The sequence below is a fragment of the Bos grunniens genome, chromosome 5 (genome assembly GCF_055505025.1).
Source record: "Bos grunniens cultivar Pamir isolate PY7600 chromosome 5, Bosgru_T2T1.0, whole genome shotgun sequence".
Taxonomy (NCBI): Eukaryota; Metazoa; Chordata; class Mammalia; order Artiodactyla; family Bovidae; genus Bos; species Bos grunniens.
This window is the reverse complement of record NC_141169.1, coordinates 27,789,685-27,809,650: the sequence shown is the minus strand read 5'-3', so window position 1 is coordinate 27,809,650 and position 19,966 is coordinate 27,789,685. Positions and strand designations below refer to the sequence as shown.

Here is a 19,966-nt window from a genome sequence, read left to right as displayed (position 1 = left end):
CTGCCTGCCCTGGCCTGCTTGGGTGGGGCCCCGCCTGCTCCCAGCGCCAGCTGCCAGCTCAGCACAGGGCAGGGTGCCCCATGCTGCAGGCTGCCGCTCTGGCATGTCGCTGGCCCCACCCCCTCCTCCCTGGCCTGCCTGCTACCTCAGCATCTTGTCCACAGCCTGGGTTCCACCTAGCTAGTTACTGCAGGCGGTGGGCAGGGCGACTGACCCCTAGAGCTGGGAGCCAGGAGAAGGAGCCCACTGGCAAGACCCTCGGGAAAAGGAACAGTCCATTGGCAGCCTCCCACCACCACCACCCCCCGTTGTCCCTTCTTCTTCTCCAGATTGACCTCTGGGTAGAGTTACTGCTCTCCCGGCGCTGTCCCCTCACCCACAGACATCTGTGCCCATGGGCTCCCAAGCATGCAGACACAACCAGCCCTTCTCACAGCCCCACATACACAGCCCTGCACGCACAGGGCTCCACCCAGCCACCCACTCCCAGCCTGTCATACCCAGTACCCCAACACCACCAGACCAGCAAACCCCCACCACACACAGGGTTCTGTGCAGTCTCCGTAAAATATGCACAGTGGGCAACGGTGTCCCTGTGCATGTCCAGTCACTCAGACCTGTACAGCGTCCCTGAGCATTTATAATTGTCCCAGACACAATCAAGCCAGTTCCATCCTGGAAGTGCTGGTTTTAGGGGGCAGGTCTTTGTACCCTCCTTGTGTTTGCAGTTCTAGGACATTGATTTCATTAATCAATGGATTTCATTAATTCTTGTTCTGTCTGTACGCTGGAGCTATGACAAGCCTGTCTGGGGCGGATGTCACCCCAGCAGCTGTGCCCTCCCAAGTCTGGCCCCTTGGGGAGACAGGCGAAAGTCAGAACCTCCCCCCAGATTCTCTCCTCCCCCGGCCCTCTGGAGACCCCATCCCAGCTTCAGAGTCAAGGCACAGGCCTCTAAAAAGGCCCCACGTGGCCTCCAGTGCTTGCGCTGAACTTTCCTCATCTGTTGCTGGTAGCATAGTGTGTTCAGCTTGTGAAAACCCGTCAAGCTGTACATTTCTAAAAATTATATCTTATTTATTTGGCTGTACCAGGCCTCAGTTGTGGCACACGGGATCTTTTGATGTGAGTGCTTCTTGTGTGTATGTTTTAATGCACGTCAATGAAATAATTTTTTTTTAAAGTAGACCCCACACTGCATACACTGCATACAGAGCTGTGTCTTTCTGGGTTGATGTGAAAGGCCTGTCTGTGCCTGTCTGCGCCTGCGCACATGGTACCTCCCATGTGGATTAGTCTGGCCTCTGCTGCCTGAGGCCCTCTGTGTGTGCACTTACCACACACACATATGAGCACACACACACAAACATGCATACATATGCACACACATGACCAGCTCCCTGCAGGTCTTCTGTGATGGTGAGGCTGCCGCTGGGAGGAGGGAGAAGGGATGTAGTCAGGCTTTCCTGCCAGGAACAGGGATACGAGAGGCATTCCAGGCAGACTCACCAAGCTCACCATCTGCTGGGGCGTAGAGGTTGGGGGGCAGAATTCCATGCAAAGAAAAGAGCCATGGGTTGGAATGCAGGGGAGCCTGGAGCCCAGCCTCAGACAAGTCAGGATTCAGAAGCCTCAGGAGTACTTAGGACAGGAGCCCCATGTCAGCACACTGCCGCAGGGGAAAGCTCACGCGAAGAGCAGGGGTGTGAGACTGCGCTTACTCTGGAAACCTGCAAGGAGCTGAGCTGCTGGTGGGGGGGGGCTGCTTTTCATGGGGGAGGTGGTGGGGTTGTGGTGCCAGGTACCAGCTGCATTCGATGGGGCAGACGTCCCTTTTCCAGGGCCAGGAATCCCATCTGCCTCCAATACCTGCTCCTCCTGGATCCTGCCGACCTCATCTGCCTCCCCAGCTTCACCTGCCAGCCCCCGATCCTTCCACAGCAGAGCCTCCTGCCCCAGCTTCACCTGGCTTTGCCTATGGAGCTTGGAGCCTGGAGCCTGCCAACTGCCAGGAGAGGCAGGAGCCAGCAGCTGGCACCTGGCAGTGTGGCGCCCTCTTGGGGAACCCCCGCCACCTCTCACCTGGAACTCAAAGTTTTCGAGCAATAGAGAGGACACGCATCCACCAGAACAGGGCTGCCCTCAGCCCGCAGCTCCTCCACCGCCACAACCACACCGCAACCACTGCAACCATGGCCCCTGGGTTGCCAGGCGTGTAGGACATAGGTCTCTGTGTGTGTGTGTGTGTGTGTGTGTGTGTGTGTGTTAGTCACTCAGTCATGTGTGACTCTGCAGCCCCAAGGACTGTAGCCCACCAGGCTCCTCTCTCTGTCCATGGAATTCTCCAGGCAAGAATCCTAGAGTGGGTAGCCATTCCTTTCTCCAGGGGATCTTCCCAACCCAGGGATCGAATCCAGGTTTCTTGCATTGCAGGCAGGTTCTTTACCATCTGAGCCACCAGGGAAGCACATAGGTGGATGCAGACCAAAATCCACCCCCAGCTCCATTCACTTAGCAAGCAAGAGTCTGACCAGGGACTGCAAGACCCCGGAGGACAGGAGCTTCCTTTGATCTGCATGAATCAAATCATGGTGGTGGGCTTGATTCGACCTGGGAGGAGGGCTTGTGGGGGCCTGCAACCCACCTCCCAGCTCTGGCTCCTCGAATGGGGAGGATGCCACAGGCAGGCCAGCTCTGCTCTAGCACATAGAGCTGCTACTTCCCTGCTCCTCTGCTGCCCCTCTGTGGACACCTGATGAACCTCCTTTTTGCGCAAGTACAACCTCCCTCTGAGCGCAGCCCAGTCTTTGTTCCCATTCTTCGGAGGTTCAGACAGGCTGAGCAACAGGCTGCAGGGAAAGAGGAAAATTTAGAGCTCTCTGGGTCCCTTGGGTCTCCACCACTTCAGTTCCCCATAAAATAGATGCTGGACTGAGGTGGGAGCTGGTGATGGAGATTTTACAGCCCCTTTCATCTGCTTCCCCTCAGTCCTTTTAAAATATGTATATAATTTTATTTACCTATCTATTTTTGGCTGTGCTGGGTCTTTGTTGCTGCGTGGGCTTTTTCCAGTTCAGCAGGCGAAGGCTACCCTCCTGTTGTAGAGTACGGGCTCAGGTGTGCACGGGATCAGCAGTTGTGTCTCCCAGGCTCTAGAGCACAGACTCGATAGTTGTGGCTCACGGGCTTAGTTGCTCTGCAGCATATGGGATCTTCCGGACCCAGGGATTGAACCCACGTCTCCTGCATTGGCAGGTGGATTCTTTACCATTGAGCCACTGGGGGAGCCACCCCCCGGCCCACTCCTTCTGTGTTGGTTCCGGCTCCTATGCTTTGGAAACAAAGTTAAGTTTTGTCTCTCTGACCTCAGTCTCCCTACTTCTTTTTTTACTTTTGCCTGTCTCTCTTTCTCTCCCTCTCATTTTTTTTTTTTAACCATACCTTGGATTTTAGTTTCTGACCAGAGATCCAACCATACCTGCTTCATTGGAAACTCAGAATCTTAACTACTGGACCACCAGGAAAGTACCTCAGTCTCCCTCTTTTGAACCAGAGCCCAGAGATATGTTTTCTGAGGCTTGTGTGGTCTTGGCCTGGACAGTGTTTTTTCTAAAAATTTGAATTAGTTGTTAACTTTTTCTTTTTTTTAAATTTTTGGTAACCCGTGCAGCATGTGGGATCTTAGATCCCTGACCAGGGGATCGAATCGACTTCCCCTGCATTGGAAACACTAAGTCTTAACCACTGGAAGACCAGGGAAATCCCAGTTGTTAACATTTTTAAATCAAGAGAGTTTCTGTAAAAATCCAGATTTCCGATTTTTGTTGCAAAACTGAAAGTTCTGGAATCCCTGAGTGTCTGTATCAGGCAGAGGCTGAGGAAAGAGGCTGCCCTGGGCCTGACCCAATTTTGGGGGGAGCTAGGACAGGGCACAGAGAGAGGCCCACCACCCCCTGTTCTTCTAACCCAGCTGCACCCTGAATCTCACCCTGCATTTGAAAGGCCCTCATGCACAGACCTGTGAACACCCTAAAAACTCTTCCAAAAGCCCTCTGTGCCAGCCCAGTAGAAATATAATGTGAAACCTAACAACCAACATTGTCTTCAACCGTGGAACCAAATACACTCTCAAGGGAAAATACCCTCTCAACCACCCAGCTAAGCAGCACTGACGTAAAACAGAAGAAGCTATTACGTGGTCACAGACACACTTTGCTCTGTCTTCAGTTTGATGCTTTTGACAGTCAAGAAAAATACAGTTTGATTTCATCTTTAAATTATTATTTTTTTTTTTTTGCTTTCTCTAACTATAATTTATTTCTCTATACAAGTGCCAGAATGGGTCTTTTTAAAACAAATCAGATCATGTCACCCCCTTCTCCAAACCACTTAGGGCTTCCCCAAATATTTCCAATACAATCCAAAGTTACAACCCCCACCAGTCCTTACGTGATTATTTTATTTCCTACCACACACACACTCTTTCTCTCTGCTCCAGTCACTTCAAGTTCTTTCTAGTATACTGGAGAATGCATTCCTCCTAAATACTCCTGGCTCATGCCCTCATTTTCATGAAGGTTCTGTTCAAATGTCACCTCTGAAATGTCTTCTCTGATCATCTTACCCTTTCTCCCCTTTACTGTGTCTTCTTAGCACCCTGTTGCTACCTAACATCTTGCTTGATATACTAATGTAAGCTCCAGGAGTTCACATCATTTACCCCTCTCTCCCTAGCATCTGCAACAATGCCTGACATATAGTAGGTATTCAATAAATACGTGAAATAAATAACCTTCCCTCCCCCTCCTGCACAGGAGTGGGACACAGAACCACAGGGTTCATGGTAAAGACCAGTCAAGGTTCTGATGCAGCCGTAAACACCAGCTGGGAGAGGATTTTGCTCCACAGGCAAGAGCCAGTGAAACTCATCCTGAAATGGAGACAGAGCTCTCTTTTTTTTTTTTTCTTTTTTTTTTAAATTTTTTAATTTCAGATACACACATGCTCCCCATTCTTTAAATTATTTTTTAATTTATGATTCTGTATTTTTGTTCTTTTTACCTTTGACTCCCCTTTGCCCATTTTAAAAATTATGACCTTTTTTTGCAAATGCTCAAGATTGACTCAATGATGAAAAAAAGCCAACATTTGATTGTCTGATAATGATAATTTCACATTGGGATATACCTTGTTTCACATTCATTAATTAAACTTTTCAATAAAAGGGAATAATAAATAAAGGAAAGCTAAAAAGGAATAATGATGGATAGATCTTTTAATGCTTAAAAAAAGAAAGAAATATAAGTGAAGTGAAGTGAAAGTCACTCAATCGTGTCCAACTTCTTGTGACCCCATGGACTATACAGCCACTGTCAGAACCAGAGGTTCAGCAGCAGACAGAGCCCAAGGAAGATGCCCACTTCCTGGAAGTGCACTCAAGGCCATCTGGATAGGAACAGGAAGACAGCTCTGTCTGGGTGGGCACTTCCTTGGTCCCTTGGACTCCTCACCAAGGGTCGAGAGTCACGGCCAGAGGGTAACGGAGCAATGCCTGATAAAACAAGAGCCCCATAGTAGGGATGCCTCTGGCCCAGAGATTATCAGTAATTGTAGTTGGCATAGTCCTCGCTATTCCCTATTTTTTTTTTTTTGGTCTGTGCTGGGTCTTCGATGCTGCATGCAGGCTTCTCTTGTTGCAGTGCGCTGGCTCTAGGCACTTCTGCTCAGTAGCTTCATTGTGGGGTTCTGGAGTGCAGGCTCAGTACTTGTCACTTGAACTGAGTTGCCCCGTGGCATGTGGAATCTTCCTATACTAGGGATCGAACCTGTGTCCTCTGCATTGGCAGGACCCAGAACCACTGAACCATCATGGAAGTCCACCCTTCCCTCTTACTGTCCCAACAATGAATCCAAATAAATGGCAGGTGTCTTTTCTACACTTGGAGCACCTTATAATAGAGATAAAAAGAAATTAAACCATCCCTGAGTCTGTCTTTCCGTCTCCGGTGGGAGAATGAAAGGCCAGCAAGTTTCAAAAAAAGATAATGTAAAACACAATTCTTTGTGAGCAGAAGGATATTCCAGTGTTTTTTTGTGTGTAAACAGCAGGTGTCTATCCAGTTTCTTACCCCAGACCCACTTTCCTCTTTCACATTAGTGGTCTGACCCCTGTAAGCATTTGAATTTTGACCCCCTAAACCAAAGAAAAAACAAAACTCTAAGTTACCTACAGTCTCTGTTCCAATAAGCCCCCAAAATAGACCATCATCTAGAAGGAAAAGGGGGTCTAGAGGAAACATCCAGAAGCCAGGAGCAAGGCTAGTGGGGAAGGCTAGTCTGGTTGCACTTCCCAAATCTTTCTCCAGGTGGCGCCAGAAGCCTGAGTAAAGTTACCTAAGGAGCCCGCCAACCTGAGGTTGTACTGCCCTCCTCCCCCCTCATGAGAAGGAAATGGCAACCCACTCCAGTATTCTTGTCTGGAGAATCCCATGGACATGGACAGAGGAGCCTGGCAGGCTACAGTCGCAAGAGTCGGACACGACTTGGCGACTAAACCACCACCACCACCTCTCCCCTCACCCTGGGTGCATCCACCAGTGTGGTCCGTTCCTCAGTCCTTTCCTGTAATCCTGCAACTTCCCCCTAGGATAAAAGAGTCTGGGCAAGTATTAATAAAATAATCTGGGAAAAACAGGTTGAGGTCCTTGTTCTGATCCAAGTTTTGCCCCCCAACAGCCAGGCAACCCTGAGCAAGTGTCTTCCCCTCCCTGATCTTAGGTCTTGTCCTTCACCTATAAAATGAGACTTGACAATATTCCAAGTATATTTCTGAATGAAAGGGGTCACCGTAGAAGGAGACTGAGTTTAGAGACTCACAACTGTATTAAATAAAAGGCGCATCCTGCACAATACAGTTCTATTATAGTGAGTTGGAGTTATTACTTCATGTAATGATGGATATTTTTATCATTAAAAAATTTAGGATTTGTAGTTTAAAAACATAAAGTGAGACTCGAACCTTCCTCACAGAGAGAAAGAGCGAGTGAACCAAACCCAAACCAAATGAAACCACTTTGAAAATTGCAAAGCAAAATACACACAGAAGTGAGGAGGAGAAACCTAAGAAAAGCGGGAAGGGAGTGGGGAGCAGAGATATGCCTTGGGATGCCTTTGCCTGCTTCTCAGCCCCAGGCTGCTTCTTGAGTCTCCCTGGTCCTATGGGGAGTAGTATAGTCCATGGGGTGGGGGAGATACAGAGGGACAGAGAGCATTCATCCTGAGCAGGATGGGGAAAGAGCAAGCGTCTCCATTTACTGTCCACAGGACACTTTCACATGGCTGACCAGTTCCAGCCTCACAGCCACTCTGAGCGGTGTTGATTGTCCCATGAAACTGACTGCAAACTGAGGTTCAGAGAGAGGAAGCAGTATGCCCAAGGTCATAGACACCATGATTAGCAAAGCCAGGGTGCCCACCCAGGTCTTCTGATCCTCACACAGTGCCCGGTCCCACTTAGTCACGTGTCCCTGTTGGGAACTGCCAAGTTCATCTTCCTAAAACACTGCCCCCATCAATTCATTTCCTTGCTCTCCACACACACACAAAAAAAGTCTTTAGTGACTTTAGTGCTTCTGAGATCAAGCACAAATTTCTCAGTTCAGCATTCCAGGTCTCCATGACTCACCAAGATGTCCAGAAGATAAGATGGCAGAGCTAGAAGATATCATAGCAACCCTAGAGTCCAGCCCTCTTTGTTCAAGAACAGGAAACTGAGGCCCAGAGAGGGGAGGGCTTTCCCAAACATGCCAGAGCAAGTCAAGGGCAGGAAGCAGGCCAGGGCTGGAAGCCAGTTTGCTTATTGCAGTGTGCTCTCTGTTCATCCTTGGGACTCCTCTAGCAGCTACCCACCTGAGACAGGCAGATATGCTTACTATATTAGAATTAGCTTAGCTGGGAGTAACAGGAAAAAAGACAAAATAACAGTGTCCCAATTCAGACAGAAGCTTGTTTCTCTTTCAATTTTCCAGACACATGGAAATGTTCTGTCCAATGCGGGAATGACATTTCATGGTGCCGTGGACCCAGGTCCTATCCGTCTTCTGCTCTGCCAAGGGTGGCTTCCATTCCCTAGATCACCTCATGGTCCTATATGGCTCCTGAATTGCAGCCATTATGTATGCATTCCTGCCCTCAAAAAACAGAGCTGAAACAGCTCATGCTTTCTGCCTCTAAGAACACTTCCCAGAAGTTGCACCCTCCACTTCCACTTCTATCCCTTTCTCACATGGCCACAACTAACTGCAAAGGAAGCAGGAAAATTAGTCTTTTTTCCTGGTAGCCATGTGCCCAGCTAAAAAGCAGAGTTCTATCTACTGAGGAAAAGAGGAGGAACAGGGATTCGGGAGCCACCAGCAGGGAAAGGCACTAAATCACTGCTGAGACCACCATGTAGAGCAGCACCTCACCTTGCCATGTGCCAAGCATTTGGACCTTTTTCCAGTGTCTGGCTCGCCCCAGATCACCAATAAATGTTTGCATGCCTGAACACACTGAGAAGATATCTCTGAGATGTGTATTGTGTTTTCCCAAGTAAGCTGGAAATAGACTAAGATCTAACTTAGTTCTTTCGCATTCACCTCTGCCATCCGCCTCCCCACCCTCCAGGTACCAGGCACACTGCTAGAGGCACATTTAGGCCAACCCAGGCCTAACTCTGTTTTTTCCACTCCTGCCCAAACCATTACAGAGGACTGGCTATTGCTCACATGGGGCTAAGTCCACTTGGCAGGGAGACACTTTAATAAATCAATACATAAGCTGCTCGTGGACTAGGCCTGAGCAAATGGATTTTTTCCTCCAAAAGGAACGAGTTTTAAAAAGGTTAAAATGGCTGAAAATATGGCTTTCCTGGCGGCTGAGTGGTAAAGAATCCATCTGCCAATGCAGGAGTCACAAGTTCGATCCCTGGTCCAGAAAGATTCCACCTGCCTAGGAAGCTCCTACACTAAGAAAAGCCATCCCATTCCAAGCAGAGAACAGCATGTGCAATGGCCCAGGGCAGAAGGAATGTGATGTGAATGCTGCGGAGCTGCACAACTGTGGGGGAGGGTGGGTGGAGGGGAGTTGGGAGAGGGGTGATGGGGGAGGTGTGTGTGGGGAGGTGCTAAGGGGGGTTGGAGGCTGAGCTGGCCCAGGCTGTGGGCCAAGGCAGAGGGGACTTGGGGTTTTATCCTGGGGGTCAAGATTCTGGGGGTTAAGTATGAGAGTAACTGAATCTGATTTGCATTTTCTTTTGATTTGCATTTTTTTAAGTGTACTCTGTAGACATAGAAAATAAACTTAATGATTACCAAATGGGAAGGGCGGGGCGGAGGCAGGAATAAATTAGGAGTTTGGGATTAACAAAAACACACAACTGTATATAAAATAGATAAACAACAGTTTTCCACTGTATGCTACGGGTGTGCCACATTGCTTCAGTCCTGTCCAACTCTTAGCAACCCCATACGGACTGTAGCCCACCGGGCTCCTCTGTCCCTGGGATTCTCCGGGCAAGAACACTGGAGTGGGTTGCCATTTCCTCCTCCAAGGGGTCTTCCCAGGGATTCAACCCTGCTGTCTTAAGTCTCGTACACTGACAGGCAGCTTCTTACCACCTGGGAGACCCACTGTCCAGCACAGGGAACTATGGCTCGGGGATAAAGCATCCACCTGCCAAAGCAGTGATACGGGTTCAATCCCTGGTCTGGGAAGATCCCGGGAAGCAGGAAATGGCAGCCCACTCCAGTATTCTTGCCTGGAGAATCCCCATGGACAGAGGACCCTGGTGGGCTACAATCCATGGGGTCACAAAGAGTCAGACACAACTTAGCGACTGACCGACAATAACCTATAATGGAAAAGAATCTAGAAAAGAATACATGTGTGTATATATGTGAGTATATAGATAGATAAACTGGATCATTTTCCTGTACACCAGAAACGAACACAACATTGTCAGTCAACTATACTTCAATTAAAAGAAAAGCTGCACCCTGGCAAGGGGCCCAAGGGAATCTTCTGTGACACAGCAATGTTCTCCATTTCAGTGTGAATGTCAAAAGAAACCCATTGAACACTGTCTGCATTTTATTGCATTTACTCTTAACCTCACAAAGGGGCCTGTGATTGGCCAAGCCTGGCTCCCTCCGCCTTTCTGGCCCCAGAGAAGAGGTGCTATTAGGGGCAGGCTACCAGAACCATGGGGTTGGAGCTGGAAAAACAGCTCCTGAAAGAAGGGGGAGGTTCTAATACCTGCCTGCCTGGATCCTCGGAGACTTGAAATGTGATGAAGCACAAGATCTACCACCAGGCAGGTATGAAGGAAACATGAGCATCCATCCTTCAGCAGTGTCTCATCTAACGAGAACTGGAGGACCCGGCTCTTTTACGGGATTAAATACAGCAAAGCCAGAGGAGATGGTGTCTTAGATACACAATAAACAGGAAAGGAAGGAGGAGTGGAAGACAGAAAGGGAATTCTCCCTGGAGCTTTCTTCCATAACCAAACAGTGGAGGGAGTGGAGGGAGGGGTGGGAACTCCAGGAGAGCTTTGATGGGACCTTTGATGGCTGCCCATCCACCCCCGACCACCACCACATGCCCACCGCCCCAGGGCCAAGGCCTGATAAGACAGGTGGTTGGCTTCCACCTGTGGGGCACAGTTGGAAATGCTGACTTGAGGCCTCAGTGGGGGAGAAATCTCTCTCACTGGGTGCTTACTGCACCTGTTCAGGTCTCAACATCATCTTCTGGGCTCCCAGTGAGACGGCCAGTCACATGTGAACAGAGGGCAGATGGCTGATATTGTCTTATGAAATTTTTCTTTCATTTATATAGATATAAACGTCTGCTGCTGCTGCTGCTAAGTCGCTTCAGTCGTGTCCGACTCTTAGCAACCTCATGGACTGCAGACTACCAGGCTCCTCTGCCCGTGGGATTTTCCAGGCAAGAGTACTGGAGTGGGGTGCTGCATTGCCTTCTCCAATAAACATTGGCAGGTCTTGATAAAAATGAATTTCGTACTGAGAGCTGCTGCCACAGTAGTTAAGAGTCACTGCTCCGAATAATGGTGCTGTTAAGTTTTATCATCAGAGTGAAGTCCTCTCCTGTGACAGGGGACAGAGCCCTGACCCTGGTCCCAGGCTGGGTGATGGGGGCGGAGGAGGCAGAATGTCTCATCTGGGTCTGGAAGCAGCTCCATTGAGGTGGGCAGCAGGGAGGTAGTAAGACAGCCCCCACCTGTTCGTTCTCCTTCGGTGTTTGGGAAAGTCTGAAAATGCCCCCCATCTCAGCCGTGCTAAGTAAGGACTCACTTCGTCCAGCACTGAGGGGCCAGCGAATCTGCCCAGAACTCCACGAGTGGTGGTAGTGGTTGTGGAGCCGAGTACCAGAGACGCCCTGCTCCACCCAGCCCTGCTCCTGCCCTGAACCCTGGAGACCCGTGTTCCTACGAGATAAGCAAAACCCCTATACACACTCCACAGAACCCATCCACACCCATATACACACAACACACCCTCCACGTGCAAACACACACGCCCTTTACATACTCCGCTGTATATCACACAAACACTGCCTGTAAATGGATGGAAAAGAGTGCCGAGGAACCATGGGCGGGGGGCGGGGAGGGTGGTTGTGACTGTGAGTGGAGCAGGGAAGGGCGCATCAGTCCATGCCAAGTCCCTATACCATCTTGGCTTCTAGAAACTGTGGGTGTGACACACCCAGCTGCTGAGAATGGACTCTAGATCTCTCCAGGAACTTCCTGTGTCCCTAGGGATTCTTTGTCCCCAGATGTTAAGGAATGAAGACGGTACAAAGGCATCTCTGGCCACCAAGAAAACGCCATATGCCTGGTTGAGGAGTACAGGCCTGAGAACTGGATGGCGCGGGGTACAAATACCTGATTTTTAGTTAGGCCATTGGCCTAACTTGGCCGACTTGGTCTCTCAGGGCCTGATCCTGATGCCAATCACCTGTGAGGCCTACAGAAAGGAAACCCTCCTGATATTCCCACCCAAAATCTGCTCTGCTCCCCAACAGGGTTTGCTGCACAGATAAGAGTCAAGTGGGGTATTTGAGACCAAGGCATCAAAGAGTTTTTCAGCAAAAATAGTCTCTCTGGGATCAGCCTGGAAGAGGCCAGACTCTCCTCCACGTGGCCCCCCACCCCAGCTTCTGATCCCAGAGACAGGCCTCCTGACAACCTCTTTCCCACCTCACAAACAAGGGCTGCATACAGCATAGCGGGTTGGCAGAGCCAACTGAAGCTTTATTTTGAAAAAAAAAGATACTCGAATTGGATTTATTCTGAAAAAGACGCTTACATTGGCTTTTAGGTGGGGTCATGGGCGAAAGGGGCAACCCCAGGCAGTCGACTCCCCCCAGGTGTGGGCGGAGGACAGGGGCGAAACCTCAGGTCTCCTATGCAGATGCTCCCCTGCACAGCTCCATCTGCAGGAGCCAATGAGCCGGAGAGGCTGGGAGGGACCGCAGGAGCCTTTCACTTGGACAGGACATCAGAGGACTCGGACACCAGCTTCCCATCGCGGGTCTCAATCTTCTTCACAACCACAGCCTTGGAACTGGTGCGGCTGAAGGAGCCGGGGCTCAGGCTGTAGTTGAAGCCAGGGGTCCCGTAGGACGAAGTCAGTCCACCTGGTCAGGAAAAGACAGCCACGTGAGTATGGGAGGCTATGCTCACATCAGGTGCTTGCTGTTCCCCCTATCTCCCTGATACTCCAGAAGTGGTCCTCAGGGAGGGGGAACTGCCCTGGTTCACTTCTCCAAGATGACTGGGCGAAAACCAGGAGCAGGGTGGGACAGGGTCTTGCTATTAGCTATGTGACCTTGGGGAGATGTTAGAGACTTGGGTTCGAGTCCTAGGTCAGGAAAACTCCCTGGAGGAGGGCGTAGCAACCCACTCCAGTATCCTTGCCTGGAGAATCCCACAGAGAAGCCTGGTGGGCTACAGTCCGTACGGTCACAAAGACTCGGACACGACTGAGTGAGCACACGTACGCATGCGTGCGACCTTGGACAGGACATTTAGCTGGGCCCCAGCTTCCTCAGCTGTACCAGAGGGACCTGCAGAGGAGCTGCCCTCCGGCCCTTCCCCCAAGACGCAGACACTCACCTGCGTAGCCACTGGTGGTCTTGGTGTGGATACTCATGTTCTGCATCCCAGACTCCAGCCTGTACCCAGAGGACACATGGAACATCAGGACCAACCCTTGGCCCTGAGGACCCAGGTCCCATCTCCCGCACTCCAGGGATGGTGCACCAGGGGTGCTCAGGGAACCCCCACACCTACCGGCTCTCCTCGCCCTCCAGCAGCTTCCTGTAGGTGGCAATCTCCACGTCCAGGGCCAGCTTGACATTCATGAGCTCCTGGTACTCGCGCAGCTGCCGCGCCATGTCCTGCTTGGCATTCCTCAGAGCGGCCTCCAGCTCAGCCAGCTTGGCCTGAGCATCCTTAACAGCCATCTCACCACGCTGCTCAGCGTCAGCGATGGCAGCCTCCAGGGAAGCCCTCTGTCGGGGGAGGGGACAAGCAAGCAGGTAAAGCAGAGGCCGGTTGCCTCCTCTCCTTCTCCACCTGCACCCACTCTCCCTTTCCCCTCCTTTAGGGACCCCCTCTCCACGACCTGGCCTAACCAACTCCACCCATCTTATTCCAATAAAATGTTAGAGGGGACTTTCGTCATGGTCCAGTGGTTAAAAATCTGCCTTGCAACGCAGGGATTGATCCCTGATCAGGGAACTAAGATCCCACATGTCAGCTACTGAGCCCGTATGCTCTGGAGCCCACAAGACACAGAGAGTGCACGTGTCATAACTAAGACTCAAAGCAGCCAAATAAATAATTTTTTTTTTAAAAAGGAAGAAAATGTTATCGGTGGGTGAGAGTCAGGAAGTGAAATGGGGGGACATGAGCAGCTTCCAGATCCCTCCTGCACACACTTCTCACCTGGGATGCTGTACTCCCCACTCCCAATGGGACTAGATCTCTGCTTTCTAAACCCCCTTAAGTCATCTGATATATAAAGCACTCTGATTTATAATACAGATAAAGCAAGCTTGGGGAACCCATCCTGGACCTCCAACCTACCTGCCCAACCCGTGACCCCTGTTCTGACCCCTCAGCCTCCCAGAACAGTCTGGCCTGTAGCTACCCCTCCAACTCCCGAGATGCTTTCCCCAACCCCCAGACACCTCACTCCTTTCTGTACTATCTCCTCCCACCCCAGAGGTGTCCCAGGACCCTCTCCCACCCCCAGCCCAGCCCATACCTGGCCTTTGAGACCCTCGATCTCAGCCTGGAGACGGTTGATGTTCCGGTTCATCTCAGAAATCTCCGTCTTCGTGCGACGAAGGTCATCCCCGTGCTTCCCAGCCAGTGTCTGCAGCTCCTCATACTGCAGATGTGAGATGAGGAGTGAGGTTGAGACGGGACTCCTGGTCCCTCCAAGGAAAGAGTACCCTCAGCCAAGTCACCAGAGCCCAGGTCATCTCACGCCCACCTGGCTCCACACCTCTGGGCCTGAAACATCCCATCCCTGTCCCCCGGCACGACTTGGCAGCCGCACTCCCAGCAGGCAGAGTTTGAAATCTCGCTTCTCCCTCAAGGAAGGACTAGCATCCGGAACTACCCAAAAGGGGAGCACCAGGTTGAGCCCCTGCTCTTTACCTTGATTTGGTACATGGCCTCGGCCTCAGCCCGGCTGCGGTTGGCGATCTCCTCATACTGGGCCTTGACCTCAGCGATGATGCCATCCAGGTCCAGGTTGCGGTTGTTGTCCATGGACAGGACCACGGACGTGTCAGAAATCTGAGACTGCATCTCACGGATCTCCTGTGGCAGGAAGGGGAGGTGGTAAGGCCCTGGCCCCGCACACAAGGAGTCCCCTTCTGTAGAAGGGCCTTCCACAAGGGACAAGACAGGGCGGGAGAGAAGGCAAAGTTCCTAAAGAAGGAAGATGGGTCAAAGACCTGGAACTTGGTGGGAAGTAAAGATGAAATGAGGCCAGGCTAAAAAGAAATCTGGCTTTGGGTGAGAGACCAGAGGGGCAGAGCCCTTCCACGCTCTCAGCTACCAGTATGGCAGCCCCCGAGGGCTCCCATATGGCCCAAAGGATCTATCTAAACCCTAGGGACAGGGCAGGTCTGAGGTAGCCAGGTCACCACTCTGCAGTATGTATGATGACCTTGGACAGTCTCTTTCAGTTCTCTGAGCCCGTTTTCTCATCTGTGAAATGGGGTAATAAACCCTCCCTCATTCAGGGAGACAGAACATAAAGGACATCCATGCCAGGTTACTAATGGCAGCCGGAATTATTCCGGGTTGGGCCCTTGTCTGTTGGTGCACTGGCGGGGCTGGAAGGAGCCTCTGATGGGGCCAGGGAACCCCAGTCTCCGGCAACTAAGAACGTACCTCTTCATACAGTTGCCTGTAGAAGTTGATCTCATCAGTCAGCCCTTCCAGGCGGGACTCCAGCTCTACCTTGTTCATGTAAGCTTCATCCACATCCTGTGGGGTGGGGAAAGGGGAGCCAGAGCTGAGTGCCCACTCCTGATTCCAAGTTGGGGGACACCCAAGGGCCTATACTTAGAACTTTCTAATTGCCTTCCCACCTCAGCGATCCAGTCCGGTCTCTGCCCCACCACACCTGCATTCCCAGCCCCTTTACCTCACCTTCCTGCACATTCCACCTCCTCCCGCCTCCCCCTCGGCCTGGAAGCCTTCTATAGCTGGACCTCCAGTTCCACTGCTCCATTTTCTTAACCATGTTCCAACACCCATGCTGCTGCATAGTTCTGTCCAAATGCACCGAGCTCTGTCCTTCTATGTTCAGTACCTAGGAGGCACCCAAATGTTGTCCCATGACTTGGAAACATTTAAGAACAGAAAGCCTCTAGCCTGAGGCTCTAAGCGCCAGCCTTCTGTGTCTGGTGGGGGGAGGGGTGCTCCCTCACCTTCTTGATGATGACAAATTCATTCTCCATGTCTGTGCGCTTTTGGATTTCATCCTCATACCTGATAAGGAAGAGACATAGAATGAGAGGATGAAAGGGAAAGGTGAGGTTGCCATTGGGTCTTTTGAGGGGGGGAAGAATATCTAGAAAATTCGGTTAATGGAAATGTAAAAAGATATGAGATAATTGGTCTGGTCATTCTGCCCCAACCAGCTACTGTCTCCCCAGGCTTACCCCACACCATCCCCAGTCAGTGAGGAAGCCTAGAGCAGGAAGTGTCTCCTCAAATCCATGAATATATATTGGATTAGGCATATGAGGAGGGTTAGTAACAGTGACTGACAGGAGACCTTTGACAGAACTTTCTGGAATGTGCCGGAAATCAGGGATAAGGAAGAAATAGGGGCCAGGGCTATTAACATACAACAGAGGCCTGTTGGCTACCTCTGTCTCCCATCTTAGATTTACTATGTAAACTCTAGAAGATAATTTGTTGTCCAAATCAAGACAGTTCTGCAATTGAAGGGGGAGGGGAAGTGCTATTAAAAATGGACATAAACCCAGACTGTCCTGGGGTCACCCTAATTATACAGGACTGCACTGCCCCAAAACCAGAGGGCCTTAGGGTCTGAAACCTCTGGTCCCAAGGGGCCAGGCAGGGTGATTGATTTCAGTTGGGGAGGACGGAGGCTCACTTGGTCTTGAAGTCCTCCACCAGCCCCTGCATGTTGCCAAGCTCCACTTCCAGCTTCAGCTTCTCCTGGGCCAGAGTTTCCAGCTGCCGACGGAGGTTGTTAATGTAGCTCTCAAACATGTTGTCTATGTTGCTCCGGGCAGTCTTCTGCTGCTGCAGGAGGTTCCATTTGGTCTCCAGAACCTTGTTCTGCTGCTCCAGGTGCCGCACCTGTATGATGGGGCAGAAAAGTCCACAGTCACATCAGGCCAGAGCTCAAAGTCTGGCACAAAGCAAGCACTGTATTTTCCCTTAATCCACTCCCCAAGCAGCTGGGTCTCCAGAACTGCATTAGTGTTGGGCTGCGGGGAGACAAGGGGGTACATGGTCGGAAGTAGATATCTAGGAATTATGTTGAAGTTATACTTTCAGGAAAAAAATAGGTATTATTGACTGAGATTGTATATTACACATCAGTAAAAGTAGCCAAGTTTTGATTAACACTTTTCATGATTGAAAGAAATACAGACGGTTCATATCAAACAATCATGATTATTATTTGGAGTGGCTTTGAGAGACTCATAGATTACAGGGAAACTTCAGCCCTACAGTCTGGAAGGCACTGGCCAGAAGACCTAGGTTTTAGCCTAATGCTGCTACTGATCTTGAGTCGCTTCCCCTCTCTGAGCCCAGGTCTCCTCAACCCTGCAATGGCCTAGAAGATCTCAGGCAAGCCCTATCCAAGCCCCATCTCTAAGAGCAAGAAACTAGGTAAATCTGTCTGCAAACTGAAGACCCTCCTCCCCACAGCCCTCTCTTTGTGTTCTCCGACATCCAACCCCACCCTACTCTACCCTGAATCCACAATCCTGTTTTCGTGTCCAGAACACAAAGGTCCTAGGTTCCTTGGGTTGGAGGAATCCAGATTTTAGGATGAAATTAAACTATGTTGGAAGAGAAAATTTTTTAAGAAAGAATAACAAACTGGTCCCAAAAAGAGGAATGCTTTTTTTTTTTTTTTAATTAACCCAAAGTTGGAACTTCTTTTAAATTAGGAGGACTTGGAAAAGAAGTTTGTCTTAAGGGTTTGGTTCAGATCCAGCAAATCCATCTCTGTAAATCCCTTTCTTCCTCAGCTCATTCTGTCCCAAAATTATAAAAAATAAGTGATTATAACATTTACCCTTATTAGACTGCTTAATGTAGGCCAAGCACTGCTAAGCTCTTACATGTATTATATGCCTGAATAGGCAAAACCTCTTGGATTTAGGGGTTAGGGAGCCCATTTTGTAGATGAGGAAATCAGATTTAGCAAGTTAGTCCATCAAAGGAAAGGGTAGAGCACTGGGGACCTTCCGCCTCTGCTAAACTACTCACTGGGAAGACCCCAGAGCTAGCTAAAGGCAGTCAAGAAGTCAAGTCAAGGGTCCCTAAGGCCAAGGAACCACCAAGCTTTCCCCAAAAACAGGGGCTGGCCCGGTTCCCAGGGGACTCCTATTCTTAAAGGCGCCAATCTGCCCCAGGATTTCCCTCCTTCCGCTCCCACAATGCCTCCCAGGAGCCAGTCAGCATAGAGGAACTCGTCCTCCAGCGCTGGGGGCCCTGGGGCCTTAAGGGAGCAACAACCCGCTTCCAACCCCAGGCTGCAAAACCCGGCCTGGCGCCTTCCCTGAGAAAGTGGAGCCAGGTCATTGGGGCAGAGCTGAGGAGCGAAGAGTGAGGGGACAAGGGCCGAGGCGGGGGGAGAGGGGCGTTGGTTGATAGGCGCCTTATCTGAAACCATAAATCCTGGGGTTTAAAAGGACGTGAAACGCGGGTAGGGTGTCCCACGCCCGCAGACTTTGAATCCTGCATGGGCTTTCCTGAAGCCAGTCCCTGGCGTCCCACCCCACCCCACCCCTACCCCACTCCACCCTGACACACTCCCACCACCCCCACCCCCGAAACCCCAGGTGCTAAGTGCTCCCCAGGAGACTAGGCGCGGGTCTCCAGCACGCAGCCTCTGCCCCTCACCCCTCCGTGGGGGCTGGTCTCTGCCCCGCCCGGCCCCGCCCACAAGGTCAGCTCCCCGGGCCCTGGCCAAGTTATGACTCATCTTGATGTCCCCCACTCTCAGATCCCTAGGACCCCATAGGCCTGGATCAATATTTGCCTGCTTGAATCAGGACTGCTGCTTCCTTCTCCTAGAATTCTATCAAATTCCTTTTATTAAAAAAACAAAAATTTTTTTAAAGCACAGGAGCAGTACTGGAAAGGCCCTTGGGGCTGGGATAGGGAGAAGGGTGACCCGGAGGGAGGAACTCCCCTCCCACAGCTAAACACCTGGAACACTTCGAGGCTGAGAGCTTTACAGACTTGGGGTGAGATGGGCGAGTGAGTCAGGGGCCCCCAAGATTTACAGTCAGAAGCCTCCAAAATCCCTCCCTATCCCTTCCCCTGCCCAAACCCAAGTGCGCAGAGGGGCCAAGTCACTAGTTGGAAGGCAGAATGTTGCCAGAGTGGGTGGGGCCCAGCAGGACACTAGTGAGGGGCTGGAGATGTGCCCATGGGTGGGGTGACCAAGAGAAAGGGCTGGGATCCTGGTCCAGCCCCAGGCACTGCCAGCCACGCAGAGGGGAGCCCTCACCTTGTCGATGAAGGAGGCAAATTTGTTGTTGAGGGTCTTGATCTGCTCCTTCTCCTGGGTGCGGACGGCCTGGATGTTGGGATCCACCTCCAGCTTGAGGGGGCTCAGCAGGCTCTGGTTCACAGTGACAGCTGTGATGCCCCCCAAACCTGGGGCCCCACCGTAGCTTCCAGCCATGCTCATGCCGGTGCCCAGGCCACCGCGAAAGCCGCTGCTGTTGCCCACTCGGGAAAAAGCCGAGGAGCTGATGCGGGAGCCGGGCCCACTGGTGTAGGAGCGGCTGCTGAAGGACCTGGGGGCAGAGGTAGACACCTTGTAGGACTTCTGGGTCACCCTGATGGACATGGTGGAGGCTGGAGAGGAGGCGAGGAGGCCGAAGCTGAGTAGGAGTCGAGGAGTCGAGGATTCGAGAAGCTGCTTCTCAGTGGGGTACAGCTCCCCGATGGCCTTTTATAAAACAGAGCCCAGCCCATGAGGAGGGGATTGGCCTTGTAGCTGAGTGGCTAGTCCCTGAGGGGGCAGGGCCTAACCTGACACCTGCCACCTACAGGCTGGACTCAGGTGGGGGCAGCAGAGAGCTGCTCCCACCCCGGAGCCCACGCCTGCACCACCCTGGAACCCAGGAAAAGGCAACTCTGTGAATGTGAAAG

The 19,966-nt window shown here is 51.3% G+C and overlaps 1 protein-coding gene across 1 annotated transcript; it reads right to left on the bottom strand.

Moving 5' to 3' along the window:
* Nucleotides 1-12,285: 12,285 nt before the first annotated feature.
* On the bottom strand, nt 12,286-19,742 carry KRT8 (keratin 8). The gene is made up of 9 exons (XM_086399336.1): nt 19,317-19,742; nt 16,713-16,921; nt 16,018-16,078; nt 15,476-15,571; nt 14,732-14,896; nt 14,334-14,459; nt 13,355-13,575; nt 13,178-13,236; nt 12,286-12,699 (listed from the first exon to the last, which is right to left on the bottom strand). Exons 1-9 carry the CDS (start codon nt 19,659-19,661, stop codon nt 12,545-12,547), a joined length of 1,437 nt encoding a protein of 478 aa, XP_086255462.1. The 5' UTR covers nt 19,662-19,742; the 3' UTR covers nt 12,286-12,544.
* Nucleotides 19,743-19,966: the final 224 nt, after the last annotated feature.